This window comes from Indicator indicator, chromosome 2 (genome assembly GCF_027791375.1).
Source record: "Indicator indicator isolate 239-I01 chromosome 2, UM_Iind_1.1, whole genome shotgun sequence".
NCBI lineage: Eukaryota > Metazoa > Chordata > Aves > Piciformes > Indicatoridae > Indicator > Indicator indicator.
In genome coordinates, this window is record NC_072011.1 from 53630609 (window position 1) to 53654179 (window position 23571).

The 23571-nt window shown below is 37.8% G+C and overlaps 1 protein-coding gene across 1 annotated transcript in view; it reads right to left on the reverse strand.

Moving 5' to 3' along the window:
- Positions 1–23109, reverse strand: part of USH2A (usherin) — a 414010-nt gene extending 390901 nt beyond the window's left edge. The window contains exons 1-2 of the mRNA XM_054394908.1: positions 22601–23109; positions 17499–17664 (exon numbers count right to left, since the gene is read on the reverse strand). Coding sequence (XP_054250883.1) covers positions 17499–17664; positions 22601–23082 — 648 coding nt within the window. The 5' untranslated portion in view covers positions 23083–23109. The remainder of the gene's footprint in view (positions 1–17498; positions 17665–22600) is intronic.
- Positions 23110–23571: the final 462 nt, after the last annotated feature.

Sequence of the window (23571 nt, forward strand, 5' to 3'; positions counted from 1 at the left end):
AGCTTGAATTCCCTGAAGATAGTAAATCTAAAAAAAAACCAAAAACAAACCTCTTAAAAAAAAAAGGGCAGCAAAAGGAAAGAAAAAAAGATAGAACCTTGGCATGTTCCTGAAAGAATTAACTCTGATCAAGAACAAGCAATACATGAATAAAAACTTGACCCTAAATTGAAATCAGAAAGCAACTGAAATGCAAATCAATCCAGGTTTATAAGCTTAACTAAGTTATTTCATTAATAAAGCCTTCAAGATGCAAAAATGCAAGTAATAGTAAGCAGATCAAAGTAAGAATCATGTACCTCATTAATTTTTTGGACAGGAGTAATTTTAGTACTGTGTGAAAAACTGAGTGACATAACCCATGCTGTCAATTATCTGATAAAGAAGGCCAAAGACAAAGAAAGATCGACGTGAAGAGACAGCTTTTGAAATGCCCTGTATTTTTAAAGAATTAGTATTTCAAAAGTAAACATTGTTTTAAAATAAACAATTTAATCATAGATAAGCGATCCTTCTGCCACAGAGGATGCACTCCAATTATGGACTGGCAATTGCTGTTTAATCTTTTGTTGGTGAATACTTCACTAGTATTTCAGTCATGAAGTAATATTAAAATGGTTAACTACACTTCTGCCACCTTCTACCTCATCAGCACTGTACCAATGAAAAATGTTCTTTATTGCCTGCATCAGTAGAATTCTATCTATCTATTACTGAGGCCTCGGGACAGAATAAACATATCCGGGCAGGGGAGTGACAGAGTGAATCCAAGAGCTCACAATTGCAAATACAGATCCTGTTTAAAAATAAAGTTATTAACAAACCAGCTTTGTTCTAATATTTTAACTACTGATCCATCTCTGTTCTTTCTGCACAGAAAGGTTTAGCAAGCGACTTATGCTGTAAATGAGCTCCAAACAATAACATATAATAAAAGGATCCTAGTCATTTGATCTGAAAATACAGGGAGAACAATTGCTCTCTTGCTGCATAATGATTCTATTTTCCCCAAGTCACAGAACAAATCAGATCCAGGATCTGATGATCACTATAGTAACACGAAAGGACACAAGTTTATTAAGGATTCAACAAGCTGCTTTTTAGCAGCTAAAACAGTTACATAGACTTGCCAAAATTAATTGAAACAAAAGGTCTGAAAGCACATTTTAGATAATCTCATAACAATGCACACTTTCTCTCTGCCCCCTCCATTTAAAATACAGCACAACCACTGATTCTGAATTTTCCTGAACTACTTATAATCATGTAAATTAGGGATGAGATGTAGATGTCAAATGAAACGTCCCTTCTGAATAAAGTCTCTGTGCTTCACTAGTCAAAGAATAAGCAGATACCCAAACAAATGAAGGAAGCCATTACTAATGTACAATTATTAACCCTATATTTCACTATTATATATAGTGTAATATATATAACTATAATATATATAACTATTATATCAGTTTTATTTTAAACTGCAGTCTTTTGAACTGATGATAGGTAAAGAATTTTGCCCCAATTTGCCCTGCTCAGTACTGTAAATTATCTCCACATTGATTGCAAGAATATATTGGGTCTACAACAACTGAACAGCACTGTTGGAACTATAAGGTTGAAATTTCATCCCTCTCTTTTTTGGGATGATTTACATAAGAAGAAAGCAATTATTCTTGCCCTCTGAATGCCTTGCCACAAAAGTTTCATGTATCCAGTTAGGGGATTTTTGCAAATGAAGTCTCATCTTTTATTTCAAGGATTACTTTCTCTTCATGGTCAAGGATCCACAAAATTCTGCCTTTGATTCCTTTCATATTCCTCTCAACAACATTATTTCAGGCACTTCCCTCCTACTCTGTGCCCTGCTTTCTTTCTTCCATCACAAAGTCAGTTGAAAGCTACTCCTTTGTACTGTAACTACACCACTCTTTTTAATGACAATTCACTGCAAGCTTCAATGTTCTTTTTTTGATAGCAACTGTTTCTAGAGTTACTATGCATCTTACCAAGTTTTGCAGTAGATCCAACCTGTGACGTTAACCTGACTTTGGAGGACTATGTTTTGGTGGATTATTGTTGGTAGCTTGTTTTTTGAAAAAAAAAAAATGAAGGAAAAAAGTTGATGCAGCAGCTCCCTCTAGCAGATTTTGTTGGAGATGGGCCAGGAGAGGACCAGAGGAGGTTGCTGAGAAAGTTCGTAGTGGTCTCCTGTGCACTTTAATATATAGGCATCGAGCTAAGGCACAGGAAGGCCAGAGAGATTACTGATTAACAGCAAAGATGAGGATGCCAAAAAGCACAATTTAAGGGAAAAGATAAAAGCCTTTCAAATATAATAAAACATACTTAGAAGTCAGGAAATCGAAAAAGGGAGCCAGGGGACCTGCATGGTTAAGTAGGGAACTGCTAAGCAAACTCAGGTTGAAGAAGAGAGTCCACAGATCATGGAAGGAGGGTCTGGCCACTTGGGAGGAATATAAGACAGTTGTCAGAGGATGTAGGGAGGCTACTAGGAAGGCTAAGGCCTTCTTGGAATTCAGCCTTGCGAGGGAAGTCAGTGACAACAAAAAAGGCTTCTTCAAATACATTGCTAGAAAAGCTAAGACCAGAGGCAATGTAGGTCCACTGCTGAATGAGGTAGGTGCCTTGGTGACACAGGACACAGAGAAGGCAGAGTTGCTAAATGCCTTCTTTGTCTCCATCTATACTGCTTGACTGTGTTTGGCAGCCTGCAGTCCCCGAGGCCTCAGAGAAAGGCAGGACAAATGAGAAATTTTCCTTGGTTGATGAGGACTGAGTTAGAGACCAGTTAAGTCATTTGGACATCCATAAATTCATGGGTCCTGATGGGAAGCACCCAAGGGTGCCGAGGGAGCTGGCAGAGGTCATTGCTAGACCACTCTCCATCATCTTTGGTAAGTCATGGCAGACAGGACAGGTGATTGGGGACTGGAGGAGGGCAAATATCACTCCAGTCTTCAAAAAGGGTAAGAAGGACCACCCAGATAATTACAGACTGGTCAGCCTCACCTCCATCTCTGGCAAGGTGATGGAGCAACTTATCCTCAGCATGGTCCTTAGGCATATCAAGGATAAGAGGGTCATTAGGAGCAGTCAACATGGTTGTACCAAGCAGAAGTCACGCCTGACCAGCCTGATAGCCTTTTATGAGAATACAACCAGGTGGATAGATGATGGTAGAGCAGTGGACGTGGTTTATCTTGATTTCAGTAAAGCATTTGACACTGTCTCCCATAGCATCCTTGCAGCTAAACTCAGGAACTGTGGTCTGGATGATCAGGTAGTGAGGTGGATTGAGAACTGGTTGACGGACAGAAGTCAGAGAGTTGTGCTCAATGGGACAGAGTCCAGTTGGAGGTCTGTAATTAGTGGAACTCTTCAGGGGTCAGTACTGGGACCAGTGCTGTTCAACAAATTTATCAATGACCTGGATGAGGGAACAAAAGCACTGTCAGCAATTTTGCCGATGATACCAAACTGAGTGGAGTGGTTGACACACCAGAGGGTTACGCTTCCATTCAACAGGACTTGGACAGGCTGGAGAGCTGGACAGGCAGAACTTTAATGAAGTTCAACAAGGGCAAGTGTAGAGTCTTGCACCTGGGAAAGAACAACCCCAGGTACCAGTATAGGTTGGGGACTGACCTGCTGGAGAAGAGTGAAGGGGAAAAGGACCTGGGGGGTCCTATTGGATGGGAGGTTGACCATGAGTCAGCAATGTGCCCTTGTGGCCAAGAAGGCCAATGGTGTCCTGGGTTGTATTAGAAGGGGTGCGGTTAGTAGGTCGAGAGAGGTTCTCCTCCCTCTCTGCTCTGCCCTGGTGAGGCCACATCTGGAATATTGTGTCCAGTTCTGGGCCCCTCAGTTCAAGGACAGGGAACTGCTTGAGAGAGTCCAGTGCAGAGCCACGATAATGTTTAAAGGAGTGGAACATCTTCCTTATGAGGAGAGACTGAGGGAGCTGGGGCTCTTTAGCTTGGAGAAGAGGAGACTGAGGGGTGACCTCATTCATGTTTATAAATACACAAAGGGTGAGTGCCAAGAGGATGGAGCCAGGCTCTTCTCGGCAATGCCCAATGACAGCACAAGGGGCAATGGGTGGAAACTGAGGCATAGAAAGTTCCACAGAAACCGGTTGAAGAATTATTTCACTGTGAGGGTGACAGAACACTGCAACAGGCTGTCCAGGGGGGTTGTGGAGTCTCCCTCTCTGCAGATATTCAAGACTCGCCTGGATGAGTTCCTTTGTGGCCTGGTATAGGTGACCCTTCTCTGGCAGGGGGTGATGATTTCTCGAGGTTCCTTCCAGCCCCTGGCATTCTGTGATTATGTAATTCTGTGATTCTGTCTGGCAGAAGAGTGGTAATCCAGTTTATCAACCTGTTACATAATTACCTTGCTTACAGACAAGAAGTACATGCATAAGGCACAAGTAGACATTAACTTGAAGAAACAGAATATCTACTACTAAGACTCAAGTGAGCCACCTAGAAAAGCTCAGAGATACAAGAGACTTTTTCTTTAGACCTATCCTGACTCTAAGAACCACTGAAGTCCCATGGGACATGGTCACCGAGCTAGAAAGAGAATAGCATGTATCTCTGAATACTGAGGATAAAACTGCAGGGTAAGAATTTCAGTGGAAAGAAACAAAAGCTTGCAGGTCTGAAATGTCAGATGAGGAACAATATTGATAGTTTAATCTATGGTGTCACTGAATATCACTTGCTGATTTTCCTACTTGTGTGATAACTATGAACCTCTCAAAATACATAGGTCATCTACAACCACAGTCAATAACAAGGCTACACCTAAGTATCCCTGAAAAGGAGAGAGGTGAGGTTCAACAGGAAAATATTTCAGCTTTAAATCAGAAGGCAGAAGATCAAAGCCAGTGGCATTCTTTGAAATGCTCACAGTTATCACAAAGGGTCAGACAATCAAGGTGCCATAATTCTGCACATAACCAAATAAATAGTGCATGGAAAAAAGATTTAGGTCAATTCAGAATTAAGACATTTTTCTGGAATAGGTAGAATCAAAGAAGAGTAAGCTTCTACACTTGAATACTGCCAGTTTACACATTTATCAAATTAGCAAAGAAACTAATCAGATTTAGGGAAAAAATAACTTAGAAGTATCCAAAACAAATGTGCTAACTAAGCATGCACAGAGACTGTAGACTGTGACAAAATATGCCTGCCTTTGAAATCTAAAGCCTAAGAAGTTTGAACCTGAATGTCAGGAATTACATAGATCATACCACTAGAAAAGCATTGCTATAAATTGAAGAAAGTTCAAATTCTGATAAACAAACTAACTGTATTAAAACTGACTGTAGAAGGTGGCATTTTAGCTTATTTCTTAAAAGATAAAAGAAAAAAAATAAATTACCTTCAGATTCAATGGGAGATCAGACCAAAAAAAAAAAAAACCCAGAAAATACCATTTCCCATTAACCCTGCATAGATCAAAGAACAATGCAGAAATTAAAATTATAGACATGATGCGTGACCAGGTCTTGGACCAATTGTTCTGATAATCCATCAAATCAAGTCTATATATGGTGAATTGGTTGCAAAAGCACATGGTTAAATACTGTATACTGGAAAAGGCTATGTGGCTTTTGTGGAAGGAAATCAAGATCCAAATTCGAGTTCTATCAAGTAGTTAAAATGCATGTAGATAAGGAAGAACAGACTAATAAAATATTTTGGCTTTCCAGAAAGGTTTCAAAACTGGCAGAGATTAATTGGTCATATTTCATACAAACAAGTTTCTCAGTAGGTAGCTGCAACAGTCTCTGTTATTCAACATTTTGCACAGGCTTGAAAATACTGGTCAATAAGTTAACACATGCAGACAATAAAAGTCAAACCTGACTTCAAAGTTCCAAAAGGACATGAAAAATGTTAAGGAACAGGTAATAAAGTACCAGGATAAAAGCATTAGGCATGAAGTACTAGACCTGAGAAAAATATTCTTAACTATGTAAATATAACACAAAGTTCTGAACCATCTCAGCTCAGAAAAAGTGGTCTTGGAGTTAATGTAGATAGTCACCCACTAATATGAAAAATGCCCAGTGGCAAAAAGGAAACACTTTCCTGATTGGGAAAGAAATGATGACCAAAAGCATAAAGCTTCCTTGTTTGGAAATTTATGGTGCAAAGTATCTGGAATAAGAAGTAGAGTTCTGACCCTCACATCTCCAAAATTGTAACAGTATAACCCCAAAAGTTTTAGAAAACATCAGTGAAGATGACTAAACTGCAGAATAACTTCAATATGATGAGAGATCCAGTCTACAACCAGTTTTAAGATGCAATCAAATTCTATAACCAAAATATCAAGTAAGACAAGAATGATAAATAGAAAGCAACTCTCAAAAGAAACTGGTAAAAAGAAATTATCAGACAGCAAATTTAAAATAAACTTCTTCAATACAGCTGTTACTGTCATAAAACACTAGCAATAACCTAATTGGGGTTTTTTTTATAGCTTATATTTTGGTGTCAAACTAAAAATAGGTCAGTCAGTGTCTATTCAATACGGTCCACCTTAAGAAGCTTCAAAAAAACCCACTGGTTGTCAGAAAACAGGTCAGTGATGTACCTGAAAGAAAGCTGCTGCTATGCCTCTATTCTTTATTTATACTCAGAATATCTAGGCAGTCTATAAACCAACATAGCAGTCCTCAAACGATGCATTAATTTACAGCATTATTGAGCTGAAGTATTGCAATGAGATACACAGATAGGGTTTCTTTCCCTACTTCCATCCCAGACCTTACTACTTTCCAGCCAAGCTAAGCTGTTCAGTGTAATGTAATATTCTTTGCTTCTGTGACAAAATGATACATGCAAAGACCTACCAGAGTATTCCTCCTGTGGATTGCCACTAGCACATATGGGTTTTGCATTGTACAGGATCTACACATGTCATGTCACCTTCCATTTGCTGCATTGCACAGGTGTTAATGCAAGATGTGCATGAGAGAATTTACACATAAATAATGGAGGTTGCATAAAGGACATTGTGAAAGTTTCATCTTCCATTTCTCAGTCAGACTTCTGACTTAGGGCTCCATATTGAAGCCTAATGTAGGAACTATTTATTTATTTATTTATTTATTTATAATAACGAGGAAAAGCAGAACCTTCTCTATTTGGCTGTATTCATGATTTTTTTTAGACTATTATCAAAAATAGTTTTGAGTATCTTGTGAGAATATCTACCTAGTAACTGATACGTCACAAAGAGGGAAGGGTAATGGTTCAACATCTGTGATTTACCTCTACCAGCAAAGAAGTTTAAATGAGTTGCTATTTTTTTGCTCACATACTGTGCATGCCAAGAACTATCTGCTAGAGAACTTTTTGTCCACATTACAAGGGGTGATAGCCCAGTTTACCACTTCAACCTTGGTTGGCCCAGAGAGAGAGGAAACCTGCGTCAAAAAGAACCCATCACCCATACAAAACTGATGATGTAGATGTGTCCTTTAAGTGTCACCTTAGTGTTTTATACCAACAGACATATCAAGTATATGCAACTACTTCCAATCTCTCAAAGACTGCTCCTTACACAACTCAAAGGCAGGCAAACAAACAAATGGAGGAGCAGTCATACACCTGCAGATATGTACCTGAAGTTACACCAAGCAATACATATCATACTACTGAATCAACCTGAAGAACATTTTTTTTCTTGCTTTTCAAAACATTCTCTTCTAAGAAACAGGCAAGCTATTCCATATGGCATGACATATCTTTTAGATTCATATGCTTACACAATACTAAATAACAATTCTCATGTACTGTAACTACATATGGCAAAACCAGGTGTATTTAAATGGTCACTAGAAGGTTGATTCACAGCTACTAATTACTCTAAAAGTATTTACGCTATGTTTATTTTCTATTTAATACATGCCTCCCCAGCTCCAGAGAGGCACTTGCCATTATCCATCTCTACTTTAATCATTATTATGTGAAAAATAAAACAGTATCAGTATCTGAATGATTTGCAACCATAGCAGATTAGATGATGAAGCAGTTGCCAAAAGAGCTATGCTCACGGTTTCTATAAAGAGGTCGCTACACAGACACGTCTGCTGTCTATAGAGGACCAACTATACGGACAGACTGCATCCTCCTAAATATTTTCAATACACAACTGCAGCTAATAGACAAAAAGCTCTAATATGTAGAATTGATGCAAAATCTCCCTGTCTCTTCTCCTTGTAGATAGTATGTGATAACTTCGAACAGGAGATCAAAGTCTAAATTAAAATTCTTCCTTGCGTTCTCTGTGCCTTACTAAACTTCAGTTTAAAGCACCTCATGTTAGTAATACATACACAAGTGTGTATAAAGTAAATGTTTTTCTCACTACTTTTAAGCCTCAGGTTCTTTGCTTTTAGTTGAAATTCTAAAGTATTAAAAAACTTGGGCAGAAAATAAAAGTATTTCACAAATTGGAAAGGACAAGTTTTCTCTTGATAGTCAAACAGTTATGATGTAAAGCAGTCTCATTAAATCATAAGTACTTTAACCTTTTCTTGAAAGAACTGGAAGATTTAAAGATTTATAAAGAAATTTTGCCTAAACTAGGAAATGACTCATATTTGACATGTATTGAAATGATAATGCTGATTTCAATAGGCACTCTAAGAGCATTTTCCTCCCAGGAGAGTAATTCAGTCATGGTTACCTCTCTGCATTTAGATTTTAAACTTACTTTCCAAAGCTTTTAATGTGCTATAGTCTGCCAAAACATGGCACAGTTACATAGATATGATCAGGCAAAATAAAGTGCAGTAAAAAGATTATTTTTATAATTGCAGACACTAAATATGAAACAAATACATCAATCTGACATGTTCTAAAAGAACCTCCTGATTCATCAGCCTTGACTGTATCTGAAAATTCATGTTTAAATTCCACTCTTCTTAATTGGTTAAATAAATTCTGAAGTATCAAAGGGAAAGTAACAGACTCTTAACAGGGAATCTGAAAACTAAAATACATAATAGACCAGCTGTTAATAAGTGGTGCAAATCTAACATTGGCATCACTACACAGAGATAATGAGGTACACAATTGGCCTTAATTATGCATTGCTATGCTTTCAATTTTTTTATTTCTTTAAAAGCTAATCTTTTAAGACACCAGTTTTCCTGATGTTTCACTTCAGTGTGTATCAGACTCTTTTATGTTAAGGTTAAATATCCTTTATATCCTTTATATATCCTAAATATCCACTGTGTATCTTCAGAGTTTTTCTTAATACATACCTAAAAGAGATATAGCAATAAATACTGTTAAATCAAGATCAAACACAGATGAACTCTAAAACTTTCAGAAGCCTGAAGGACTTGATCCTTGCCAACTGAAATCAACTAGAAGACTGGCAGTAATTTCAAGAGAACAGAATCCTCAGCCTATGGCATTAAACAACCCCAAAACTAAAACACTAAAGAAAAATATTCCTTTACAAATCATAAGCAGTGGAAAATAAAGGCAGACATCATCAGGGAAAAATAAGTCATATTAATTGGAGAACAGGAAAAAAAATAGTCAAAAATTACATTTGTTGCAAATCCACTTCAACTTAGCTCAGCAGAACTTTGCAAAGGTGCTTTTTCTCAAATTTTTATTTGGTGTAGAGAAATAGATAGCAAATAGCTCTGTCAGCAATCTACTTCAAGAAATATACAGAAAGAAAGTTGCATAAACTATTTAAAAGTATGAAGTTACACTTAGAATGATGCAATCCAGTCTCAAGCATCTTTTTCAATAGTCCATTCCAACACTAGTACTGACTCATGTCCAACATCCTGCTGGCAATGGTTGTTACAGTAAAATTGCAGGAAAAGCAGGGGGAAAAAATGAAGAAATGCCACAGGCCACCTACATAAGTGACTGATATGAATTCCCATCTTTATCTGTGGGATGAACTGTACCACATCACCCTTTTTATGGAAGTTACTGAATTTAAATTGAAACAAGAGAGAAACAACTCCATTTTCATATCTCTACTCTTTGATCAGAAAGCTCTGCTACACCAGAACAGACTCCATTTCCAACTTCGATAATCATTTTTTTCTGCCTGGTGTTTACACTCTAACAGATTTAAAGAAAAACATGTAACTTGCTACTCTTCACTGTAGTTCTTCCAAGAAAAATGTTCTCCAAATCATCTTCTGTGAAGCCTGTACAGAGCCTTTCATAGGTTTGGTAGCTCTATTCCAAATTGTATTTCTTAAACGTGAATAACAGAAATTGTGCCCAACATTTTGCACAAAATCTCAGAGTCTGGAGCAGCAATGACACTTTTCTCATGGTACTGGGAATGTCTCTCCTCATACATTTCATTTTTTTGTAGCCACATCATGACAATAACTTGTCATCATTACCTGGGACTACTACTTCAGCAAAAGATTTTGTGAGGGTGTTTTCAAGCTCATTACTTTGCATTTTGTAACACCAAATTTTATTTCATACCAGTTACCTTACTCCTTTTGCTCATGCCATTCTTCCTGTACAGCATTTCACTATTCCTCTTTCTGATCCCTCTCCACATTACATTACCAGCTAATATTATCAGTATGCTCTTAATATTTCTGCCAAGATTATCAATGAAAATACAAGAAAAAGCTAGTCCAAAGACTAATTCTCAAAGAATTCAATTGCTTTTTTGCTTCCCTCCTCCTTGGGATTATAAGTAAGTTCCTTCGAGCAGTATCTATTGCCAACCCTCCTCATGAGCAGTCCCTTTGACCCTACAACTTCTCACGGGTTGTCACATCAACGCTAAACTGAACTCCAGATAGGGGAAATCTGACACATTTACTCTGCCTGAAAATCAGTTTTCTCATCAAAAAAAAAGCTAAGAGGTTAGACAGTGATGAGCTATCTTTAGTAAATCCATGCTGCATTTTATCCTTTTTCCATTTAGCTCCACATCTTTATCTATTCCTTCAAAGATCTTTCCTAAATCCTTATATGCCACTGTGTCAAGACAAATAGGTCTGCATTGCTGAGATCCTTTTTCCCTTCCTCTTTGTACAGGCTCTGCTGGGGATGGAGTTACAATTTCTTTGCAACACCCTGTATGAAGCTGTGTTCTGAGTTTGTGGCTAAAACTGTAAAACACACTAACCTTGGCTATTGTTGAGGAGTGCTTCCACAGTGCCAAGCCTTTCTCTTTTCCCACTCCGCCCACTACCCCACTCATCCCATCTCTGAAGTAAGCTAGGCTTGGGTGAAGAAGTTAAGAGGGAACACAGCTGGAACAGCTGACCCAAACTGACCAAAGGGATATCTCATACCATACAACTTCACTTTTAGCAATAAAAACTGAGGTAGAAGGAGGACTTCCAGGAGACAAGGGATTTACTTCCCAGGTAACCTGATCGTAAAAGGAGATCAGGTTGGTCAGGCAAGACCTGCCCCTCACTCATTTCTGCTATTATTATTCTCTTACCTAATCCTCTGTCAGGGGTGAGGAGAGCCCAAGTGCTTGGATGCTAGCCAGCATCAATGCACAACACTCTTCCTAAATGTAAGCATCATAGCTCCACCTCTGACTTGGTAGAGTCATGTAAAATATATCTTTGACAAAGGATTTCATGTTCCAGTTCTTTCAAAAATTTTGGACAAAGACCATCTGATTTCATCAGCATGTAAACAATAAGCTTGCAAATTCATGTTTCTATCTCTATATGGAAACTTCTGTTTCCATACACTCATTTCTGTTACCCAGCTTGTTTCTGTTCTGTGACTGTCATTATCATTACTGAAAATAGAAGCAAAGTATTTAGGTGACCTTACTCAAATCATCCTAAACCTACAGCACACCTTCACTGTACACAGGTCTTGCCTTATTACACACAAAAAATAACAAGTCTGTCATTTAACAGGCATTGCAATGTCTCATTCAGTTTGACATCTTTACAGTTTTATTTCTATTCCTTCATAGCATTCTCGTGAATTTGTTTCCCAGTCCCCAGCACTTGCAGACTCTGCCACCTCTATACTGAGTGTTTATTCTTTCAGATAAACCTGGGCACTACCCCTCCAATTTTTTCCTTTAAGGGCAGAGATTCCTTTTAATTCCATTATTTTTATTTTTAATAAACTTCAGGGCTTTTTTTTCCCCATTCAATCCCAAGGTTCCATAGTTCACTTTGTTTTATTAAAATAGTCCCTTTGAAACCCTAAAGTGTACCTGTAGAAGCAAAGAACTAGAGAGCAGCTCTGTGGAAATGGACCTGGGGGTTCTGGTAGACAACAAGCTCAGTAAGAGTGAACAGTGTACTTCTGCAGCAAAGAAAGTCAACAGGGTGCTGGATTGCATCAACAAGTTCATCAGCAGCAGAAGTAGAGGTCATTATCCCCCTCTACTCAGTGCTTGTCAGGCTATACCTGGAATTCTGTGTTCAGTTTGAGTCCCTGCTATAAGAAAAAGGATGTGCACAGGCTGGAGAGGGTGCAGAGAAGGGCCACAACAATGATCAAATGAGTGGGAAGCTGCCATATGAGGAAAGGCTCAGAGAACTGGGTTTATTAAGCCTTGAGAAAAGAAGGCTTAGGGAAGACCTTATCATCATGTTCTAGTATTTAAAGAGTGGTTAAAAATATGATGGAGATTCCCTTTTCAAAAGGAGTCACATGGAAAAGATGAGAGGCAATGGGTACAAGTTAATCCTGGTGAGATTCTGACTGGACACAGGAGGAAAGTTTTTCACAGTAAGAACAATCAGCCACTGGAATAATCTCCCGAGGAAAGTGGTGGATTCCCCAACACTGGACACTTAAGATTTAGCTGGAGTGCGTGCTGGGCTATCTTGTCTAGACCATGCTTTTGCCAAGAATGGTGGACGAGGTGATCCTTGAGGTCTCTTCTAACACATTCTATGATCCTATCAACTGTTTATTCTTTATTTCACCTGAATCCTGTTATGAATATGAAATATGATTTTTGAGACCCATATCTCCGACAATGCCCTCAGCACTTAAAGCAGTTATCCAGACTTTCTGTTAGTAACCACTTGATAAAGAAACCTTTCATGCAGGAATGTTTGGGCCCTGTTCTTGTTAGCAGAATTTTAATTTCCCAGCTATAAACTGGAGAATAAGTCTCTGCAATGACACAGTTCTCAGTAGTATTTCTCTCTAACAAATCACGCACCTAAATCCAAATCCAAGGAATTAGATTCCTAGATTATCTCAGTAGAATTAATTTACTAGCCTTCTCTTCCCCTAGAGTTTTATTCCAACAGAATTATTTTCAATACGTGCTGTCCTTTCTTCTTTCCTTCCCTCTTATAATTTAATTGCTATTTGGTGCTATTCCAACACTTAGCTTTCATTTTTACCATTCCTGAATAGGCACATGCTATACCTGAGTTCCAAACATATCTGCCATCCTGCCACATTTCTGCTCTCTCTAAATCCAGTTGCACATCTGTAGCAAATACCTCACACTCCTCTGTACCGGTGTATGATGCTTAGCATTTATGTAGAAATATTTGAGTTTTTCCTATTGACCACAAGAACTATCCTGTTTGCAGGCTCTCAGCTCCCACTGAATGCTTGGCTTTGGAAACCTTTGGTCTGAACCAGTCTCATATTAGGTAAACCTGTATTCAGAGATGGACTTGAACCTTAATGCCTTGGCAGAGCGGTTTCTATCATGGTCAGATACATCACTCACACTCTACATAAACTACAATCAACCTGGGAAGAAGCAAACACAAAAATTCACCAATCTGCTGCAAACACTTATCAAGAATCAAACCCCACAGGCTCCCTTAGCTGTTTTTCCTGTCACCAACTTGGCATGCAAAGCCTTGTGCCTCAACCCCCAATTCTGTGGTTGCAGGCACGGGGTGTGGCAGACAGCACACTGCCATCCTTTACCCATGTGCTGTTATAAACAAGATGCATAAATTCCCTGTGAGTCAATCAGTAAGTACCTTTTTTTCAGTCAGGGGCAGGACCCATTAGACACCCCTATTTGCTAACCCTATTAGTAAGCATTAGCATTCAATAAAAAAACATTTTGTCCTGTCAGAGTCACGTCTGATTGCACATCTGTAATTTGGTCTACAGTCACTAAGCAATAAGGTATCATGCCAAAGACTTTTCTTCCTCCCTGTCTACCAAACAAATACATAAAACCGTTCTCTTTGAACAATCCCATGGAATACACTGTAGAGAATAACTGGCCAAGGATGTTTCCAAAACAATTTATGAGGTAACTATTTTGACCCCCGCATTGTCACCTGCATTTCCATGGATCAAAACCACCACAAAATTTAGGAGAAAAGCTACACCATTAAAAAGTTTTGTAAGTCTCAGGTAAAACAAAGAGCGAATATGCTTAATCTACCAGGAAAGTCAGGCATATTGAAGGCCAGGGATATTAACTGCAGCACTTAATGCTTTTGATCTAATTTTTTGGGAAACCAAACCACTTGTCAAAAGGTCAGATGCCCACATCTCTGGCACAAAGGTAAAAGAATTCTCATAATGAACAAAAGAGATGACTTTACGTATATCTTCATTTACCACCGGCACCTGAATAATATAATACCTGAAAAATTACATATACCTTAAAAAATATAATTAAAAAATAAATAAATATTAAGAGTTTGGGTCCACTATGCTTCATGCATAGAGAACAATTTCTTTATGTAAACTTCTGTTTAGCATAGCAGCATCACATCCCAACAAGCCTCTCCCTTTTAAATTCACAGATGAGGTTTTTAGTGGTCCTATAACTCCAAATATAGCAACACATCTATTTTCTCCGTTTTAAAAATAAAAATTACACTTTCCCCACATGTATAAGCTTTATAACATGCACATAAAATATATCCTTTTTCATTTTCAACTTACTTATCTGGAACAGTATTTAGTACCCCCACAAAAGTATTCACAAACATTATTTTTATGTCTAAAAATTCTACCAAGGAAGCTGTCAGACAATTCTGAACATCAGGACACGTCACCCAGCATTGGCTAGATTCCCCATAAAAAGCATACCAGATAGTGTTATATTCTGCAAAACAACTAAAAAGGTGCAGAATCTTGTTAGTTCAGTTGAATCTGATGGCTTGTTGCTAAAAATCACAGCCACATACACGAGATTTCACATCCGACAACAATTTTCTTTTTGTTTCAATACAAGGAGGTTATATAGCAACTACACTAATAACACCATCCTACCTGCGTGGCAGGTGGATGACTGCAAACCTTCCTAATTTATTAGCCATGGGGCTCAGTTCTAGGGCTTGTCTTTGTTAGAAAGTAAAGGCTATTTCGACCACAGGGACAGACTGGAGTTTGCTAGTCCTTTACATTAGAGGCAGTTCTGTCTCAACAAAGCAGCATAGAAATTTACATGGTCTGACTGACTTGGAAAAGCTCGAAGTAGTAGCAGGTCAATTTTGCACTCAGCCACCTCTGCTGCCTCTCTCTCACACAGGTCACTTGCCCACAGAAGGGTCTCTCCTCCACACTGCACTTCCCATTCCAACTTCAGGGGCATTGCCTGGGAAGAAGGCTGGTTAGTCAGAGAAATCTAAATGAACATTTGTGGCAGGATCAGGTGATTTCTACTTTTAGGTACAATCTCTGGGCTTTCCCAAGTGCCTTTAACTAAAATTATTAATGTTTATAAAACTACATAGTGTTCTCTCTTCAGAAGACTTTCATCGCTTAAGGAAACACTTATATTCAAATACATAGCATCTATAGAATCATGATATATAAATATATATCATCACCAAATACTACTATTGTCTGAAGACAGACATTTCCATATGAAAGTCGCCTTTGCACATTTTTGTATAGTCTCTCTCACAGCCTCATTTATCAGTTATTTCTCCATTTATAGAAAAAATACTTTGGACAGCTGCTAAAAATGAACAAAACCAAAACAGAAAAAATACTTTGGACAGCTGCTAAAAATGAAAAAAAAACAAAACAAAACAAAACAAAAAAACTCAACCAAACAAAACAAAACAAAAAAAAAACCCACCAGAGCCAGGCCTAGCACCAAATGCATCATGCTGCAGCTACTATCATCATTAATGGGAAGCTGAATCCTACAATACCACAAACCATAGAATGAAAATTGCTAACTTGGGCTCACAAATTGGGAAAAGGTATTAAGCCTGCAGTCCACCTAAGGATCTAGAAGCTACACTTCTTTACTGCTATGCATCGAACAACTCTCCACAAAGAAACAAAGGACCCAATTCTACAGAGTGCTTGAGGGTTCTTTGTAATACAATTTAAGATATGTGTGTGTATTTAAATACAGCCCTTTCACTCTTTACTTTGATATCCCAGGCTTTAGCGGTTTCTGAGGCTAGTACAAAATGTGGCTGACAGCAGCAGCAGTAATATAGCACCCTTGGAGTGTTTGAAGTGTAAAGTTCATTAGTTCTACCTTAAGGTCACTCTCTTAATCCAACAGCCAAAATCTTATTCACACTACCATGCTGTTATTCTGGAAGAAAACAAAACAAAACAAAAAAAAAACTGCAAAAAAATCAAGACGTCAGCTTAGATACTTCTTACAAGTGACAAGATCAACACTAAAAATCCAAATCACAGTCAATACCTTTTAGCAAGTTTCAAGAAAGCAGCAAAACTATTCTTGATTGAGCTGTAAACCAAACAAAATTTAATAGAAGGGATAAAGAAAATGAAGGAAGGAGAAGATAAATATTTCAATACCTGATAATTATGTTTTGCAATTATTAGTTGAACTTTGCTTACAAACAGAATTTACTAGAACATCTGCTGGGAATTACAAGACATGCAAATAACTGAATTTGTAAGTTCTGTGTTTGTTTACTGATTTTTGTACATACAGTTTAAATTTTAACAAACTCAATTTTCCCTTATCTGCAGTGAATATTTGTACACTTATTAAAATTAAAAGGTAATGTCAACAGACTTTTAGAACACAGCAATTCTGAATTGTATTTTTAAAATAAGAAGTAGTAACTCTGTAACTTATTAGCTTGATTGAGCCTACATGAACTCACACATGTTTACTTATGTGTGTTTTTTCAAATTGAACGGGACACACCTCTGTAAGGTATATTATTAGCATGTATAGATGAGGATGACATTTGCATTTTTAGGAAACAATCTCAAAGACCCAAGATATACTGGTAATGTTAGAAAGAAGTAGCTTTGCTTTGCCCCCAAATACTTGTGTTCTTGAGGTGAAAATTACCAGTCTTGTTTGTTCAGAAAAATGAGCACAGCTTTTCTTTCCAGTGCTAAATTAGCTATAATGTCAAAATGAGCTCCCAAATTAAGATCTTACCTGCAAAACTCAAGAGTTATCATTTACATCCCCAAATTTACCCTTTTGTATTTAAACAGTTATACTATTCTCACGCAAGTGTTGTATTTCAACAAATATTAAATGGGTTTTATTTTACTCACCTGCACACTAAGATGAATCCATTTCTTCACAAGAATTCTCCCCAGTGTCATTACTTTTATTGGTGGCTGCAAACCATTTACTGTGCGATAATAAAACATGGTCTCTTTCTCAGAGATTGTGAGTTTGAACACAGTCTGCCCATCAATAGCCTTTTCTATCACACACCTTTGGAAATAACCAAGAAAAACAACATAAGGTCAGGGGCACACACATATACACATTCCTGCCAAGGTGCTATCCTGCAAAGTGATGCTAACCAGAATGTATTAAAATAAATGTTAAAAATACAGCTCTTGAGAAGATGCTCAGTGACAGTGAAAGTCACAGGATGTACTAAGTGTAAAAGAACTTTAACAAAGATATTTTCTATCTTAATCTGTGAGATGTTTTTTGGCTTTGTTTGGCTGGTTGGTTTGTTTGTTTGTTTTTTTAATTTAGTGCATGCTACCCCAATTCACTTGGGGGTGAAAGAGGGGTTTATTTTGCCTCTTCTTTTTAGGGTTTCATGACAGGAAAAGCAGTCGCTGGCCAGCACTACACAAGTCTCTGCTGCACTTCTCATACATAGCTATGAACCATAGTACATCATGTGGAGGTGCTTGTATTTTTCTTAGTCTAACAAGGCAAATGCAATATAGCCCCCAAAAGCAGTACAAACTACACGTTCTGGAAATAAGTCTTCTGTCTTTCCACCAAATTTGCCCAGGTAAGGTAGCAACAATACCAATTCTCCCCACACTCTCCCTTTGACAAAGCCTTTCTTTAACCAAAGACCACCAGAAAAAAGCAAGAAAGCTATCCAGACACTTGTTAGATTTTTTTTTTTCCTCCACAAAGATTTTACATCGGTATCAAAATTTAACACTGATACACAAACAATACTGACATCCATAGCAATTTATGTTGCATACCTACCTGCTGAAATATTTTTGCCAATCCAATCACCATAACGTAAAGCATTAGGATATATATGCTTCTGAAACAGCTATGCATTTTATTAAGGTAGTAATCAGTACAACAAAAATTATAAAGTTCCGTATTCCCATTTCAGCTGCTTCAGAAATCCAGTCCTCAATTTACTGACCCATGAAAATATTCTTAAATTACACCAGACTTAAATTAGTGCACTAAGTCACAAGAGGAAAGCATGTAATATTTGTATGAGGCCAGGATTTATGTAGACATACTTCAGAAAAATAAAATAAATTTTAAAATAATTTTTAAATCCCCAACAATAACCAACTTATCTACCAAATAAGAGTCCACTCTTTTAAAAGAGAAATATCAAAAATGCTGGGTTTTGATACTGCTGCTATTCACTATTTCACCTTTAAATGCAAGAGAAAATTAATTTATCTGAACTGTCACCATTTTAGCCTGCTGGAATGTTGTCAATAAAACAACCTGCAAAATGCAGACTTTCAACTTCCAAACCTTACTAAAACCACGTTTCTTAATATATTGTCAATTGGTCTTTTCAATATTTTGTTTGCTTGTAAACATGCTAGTTTTGCTAGATAATAGATGTGAGGAAAGGCTCAGCTAAGTAGCAAAATATTTAGGAACTGGATTTACCCAGTTCCTGGATAAACAATAATTGGATAATCCAGTTTTTTGTTTATTTTAGTTATCTAAAAAAAAACATCCCCACATTGTTTTTATCCCCAAAGGTCTCATGACTTTAAGAAGGGAAGCGACCTTGATGTACATCACTTTGAAAACTAGAAAAGAACAAATGTGAATTGTAGCTCACCACTTTAAGAGAAAAATCAAGGGGCAGAGAGCAGAGGAGGGAGGGGGAAGGAAAAAAAAAAAATCCCAAACCAGTGCTAACCCAGGTGAAATAGATATAAGCATTACATCTGACTCTGAACACAATTTTTTATTCCAGCCATGATTAGAGAAAGCAACTACCATTCTCTGTGAAGTTTTCAACTTCTGGTAACCTATAGTCCCACAAAGTCAATTCTCTATGGTGTGGTTGGAGGAAGAAAAAGCAAACAATGCAAATCTGCTTGGTCAGCTTTCAAAGAGAAGAATATTCTAGAGAATTTAACACAGCTGCACTGGTGATCCCCACACATTAACTGGAGCACTTGCAAATGAGAACATCTGCATGGGTTCAAAATCAAGGCAAATCCCCCTTTCAGTCTAATTCCTAATGTAAAACATCTGAATGGATATAAAGCAATACGATATGATTTTAGTCTTTTAGATAAATACAGTTAAAAACAACAGATCTACTGCTGACTTCACAATTAGGCCATTTACTGACCCTTTTGCACATAAAAGGCTCTAGCTCATTCCTCTCCCACCAGCAATGTCTTCTGATCATTTAACATCCAGTTAGCCCAATTCACACTACACCAATATAACATGCCCATAAGGATCACTGATACATGCTAAGCTTCTACTCATGTTCTCATCCCATTCCATTGCAAAGGATTATCATCATCATATACAACTTCCTTCATTGTCCTAAGGCTTTCCTACAGGCTACACAACAGGCTTAGTCAAAGTATTTATATTAAATGAGTACACACAGAAAGAGAGGAAGCATGGGGAAAATAAAATTCAGGGGCAAAAGCTCTGCTAACTTATTGCACTTACTGCCTAATGAGAAAATAAATCTAAAGACTGGAGTACAAATGCCAGCATTTTCTTACTACTCTCTTGCTTTTCTTCAAGATTTCCAATACATAGTGACTTAAAATGATACCTACAAATAACTATACTATAAATCTCAGAAGAACATTAAGGCTTCAGATAAACCTATAACATCCTGACTTTCTGCTCTTTGTATGAGAGCGTATTCCTCCCCAGATTCATATAAGCAAACTTGATATATGAAATTGATGAAGAAAATTCTTGGTCTTTTTTATTATCCACATATATTTGCTCCTCCAGAATGACACAATCTTTAAAGGGCCTTCACATTTTGGATCCTCACATCAGTATCCCTCACTTCAGCCAACACAGTACTTTCTAACACAAAAATAATCCTGCTATTCTTTTATATGGGCACACGCTTAACAAGGAAATGTCACAGTCTTTACAAGGGCACAATGGGATACTATACGGCTCCTTTCCTAAGTGCTCTTTAGCAGCTAGCCCATAGAGCATTCAGCACAAAGAAACACATATAGCATGGCGTGTTCAAAAATCACAGGTTTGCTGTACTTGATATAAGAGCACTTCACCAGCTCTGTTGCAGGATGCCTTCTGAGTCAAGTTTCAGTGTCTATTCGTACGCAATTACTGTTTCACCACAACTGGAGCTCTTTTCCTTTTATGAAGAGGAAAACAACAACAAAACCACACCAAAACCCCCATGCTTCTTTCTGTCAACAGTGGGGGGAAAAAAAGTCTAGACAGTGGCATATCAATCTGACCACTGGAATAACTATTGTCCAGCTTCAGTTTTCAGGACTGTCATTTCTACACGTTGAGCAGCAGCAATCTCACAAGCCAAAAAAAAGTGATCTATTACAAAACTGGAATAAAAACATTTATATTTTAAAGCGATCTATAAAACCCACTGAACAGGAATATGTACATTGCATAGTTATTAACAGAGTAGCAATTGAAGGCTAATGTTTTACACTAGTCCATGGATAATCAGACATCAGTAGAGTCTGGTTTCTGAACAGCACTTAATCATTTGAAACTAAGGACATATCTTTCATTGGTTTAGGCTCCATGCAAGCAAAAACCTAACCCACTGACAAGAGTTTCATGGACGTCACTCAACATACTGCCTCAACTGCTTGCTTGGAAATCAGGACATTTCTGCTTCAAGTAAAACAGATGCTCTGCTGAACAAGACTCTGATATGCCCACATGTGTGGACATAAAGTCATGGCATAGGACAATCTCTGGAATGGATTCTCTGGCATTCAAGATTCAAACTTTATATAGAAAATGCTGTCCAGAAAAGACACTAGGTCAATGCTCCAGAGACATCTTTACATATACCTTCGGCCAAGCTGATTTAACTTAAGCTCAAACTAAAATCACTTTTACTCTGCAGATCTCATTTATTTCCCCTTTATGAACACAATTTCTGCAGTTAGATTGATTTTTAAAGTAATTATCCTTACATAAAGCAGACTATAATTTTACACATTTTATAATTTTAGACATTTCTATTGGTTTTGATGATTTTCACACCCCAAGACAACTATTTCAAAGCAGCATGCAAAATAAGCATAAAGAATGCTACAACAAAGGAGATCATTGGATTTGTTCTACGAGTAACTTATGAGTACAAGTACAAAACTCTGTGACATACTCTGAAGGAATGTACCACTCTTCGTGCTTCACTTCAAAGATCTTTACAAGCAGAGTAGGAAAGAGTAGGGTGCTCTGCATTTTGTGGCAAGTGAAAGGAACACCTTTTTGCACGATTTGTGATGCGTTTCTCAAAAAGGCAGTTTTCATTAAGGCCCAGTCAAACTGAAGGGCCACTTATAACAACAATATCTCCTAAAAGCGTGACATATAGGTAAATAAGAGAGGGAGTACACTTAGCTACATCTGTTTTGTGAACACCTAGTGGAAACTTGATTAGCAGTTTGAGCAGTGGAATCTTTTGTTAAAGTAGCAACACACTCACTCACTCAGCATTCCCCAGATATTTGCGGAAAAACTGTGACCACCCTTCTGTAGCACCAAAATATTCAATTTAGAAGATGTTTGTTTTTAAGGAGTAAGCTTGCATTGGGGATTCCCAAAATTTTAGCTATTTCTTTCCATTGTGAAAGCAGCAACAGCACAAACCCCTGACAAAGTGTTTATCTAGCAGCTTTTGGGAAAAGGAATATTTATTAGAAATACAAATTCAGAATTTTAAGGACATGCACCTTACTTATGAATAGCTCCCACTGAAATCAACTGGACTACCACTTGAGTCAGTGCCACTGAAACTGAACCTACTTCTCTTGACATTTGTGAAGACCTCAACCTAAATACAGCTTTAAAACGTCACAGTTTCTCACTGTACCTTTTTAAAATTTTAAATAGCTTGCTAATAATGACCATGACCACAATGACCAATTTTTTTAAGAGCACTAGGAAAGTAAATACCTTCAATACTACTTACATTACACCTTCTTGCTCAGGTTTCAACCATACAGTTAACGTAAATGAAGCTGCAAGCCTCAAAGAACGAGGAGTATAGATGCAATCCTTGTGATTATGAAAAATAAAACTGGAAGCGTTGCTGAAGGACCTTGGATGCAAGTCCCTTCTGTCTTCCATGATACAGGGACCAAGGCCTTCTGAAAGAAGTAGTTTGTATGAAGAAGGTGATGACCTGTATGGACAGTCCTGAACACAAAACCTCTTGGTACAGGACATAATACTTTCAATAGCTAGTGAGCTATGACAAAAAGTACTTCGGTCTGGCAGCCCACAAGTGGCTTCAGTTGGCACAACTGACACATTCTTGAAAGCTCCCACATTTTCAAGCCTAGGGAAATGTCCCTGAGAGCTGACCAACACAAAGGAGTCATAAGTTAAGATTAATGTTTCGATAGCATGAAACAAGAAACGACACCTCAAGGAAAGAGCCCAGCAATTCATGTTTACAAAAAAGCTCCTCCTGATTAAAGCATCTGTAAATAAATAATGATGTCCATGTCGGTAGCAACGTCCTCAGGTGGTACGCTTCAAGAGTTTATGTAGCATTTCATCTTCAAAACACTCATGCAAAGACTGAGTCGTAGGGGACATCTGTATCTTCTGGCCAGCAAAACGCACGTGGGTGACAGCAGTATCTGCAAAGCACAGAAAACAGACATAATCTGTGGAAGTAACATGCCTTTTTGCACCAACAGAGGCGATGACACACTAGGCATTTTAAGGGTTAGAATTCTTGCCATTTCAGCCAGCAGTGCCATCTGCACACCTTCACTGTCTACAGCCAAAATGCCTCTCTAAGGCAACAAACAGGACTAGGCCAACTCGAGCCTGCACACGCTGACGGCCGAGCAGAGTTTATCCTAGATTTGTCACGTCATGCGAGGCCCACGCTTAGCTTTGCGTGTTAAGTAACGTGTACAGAATAAGATA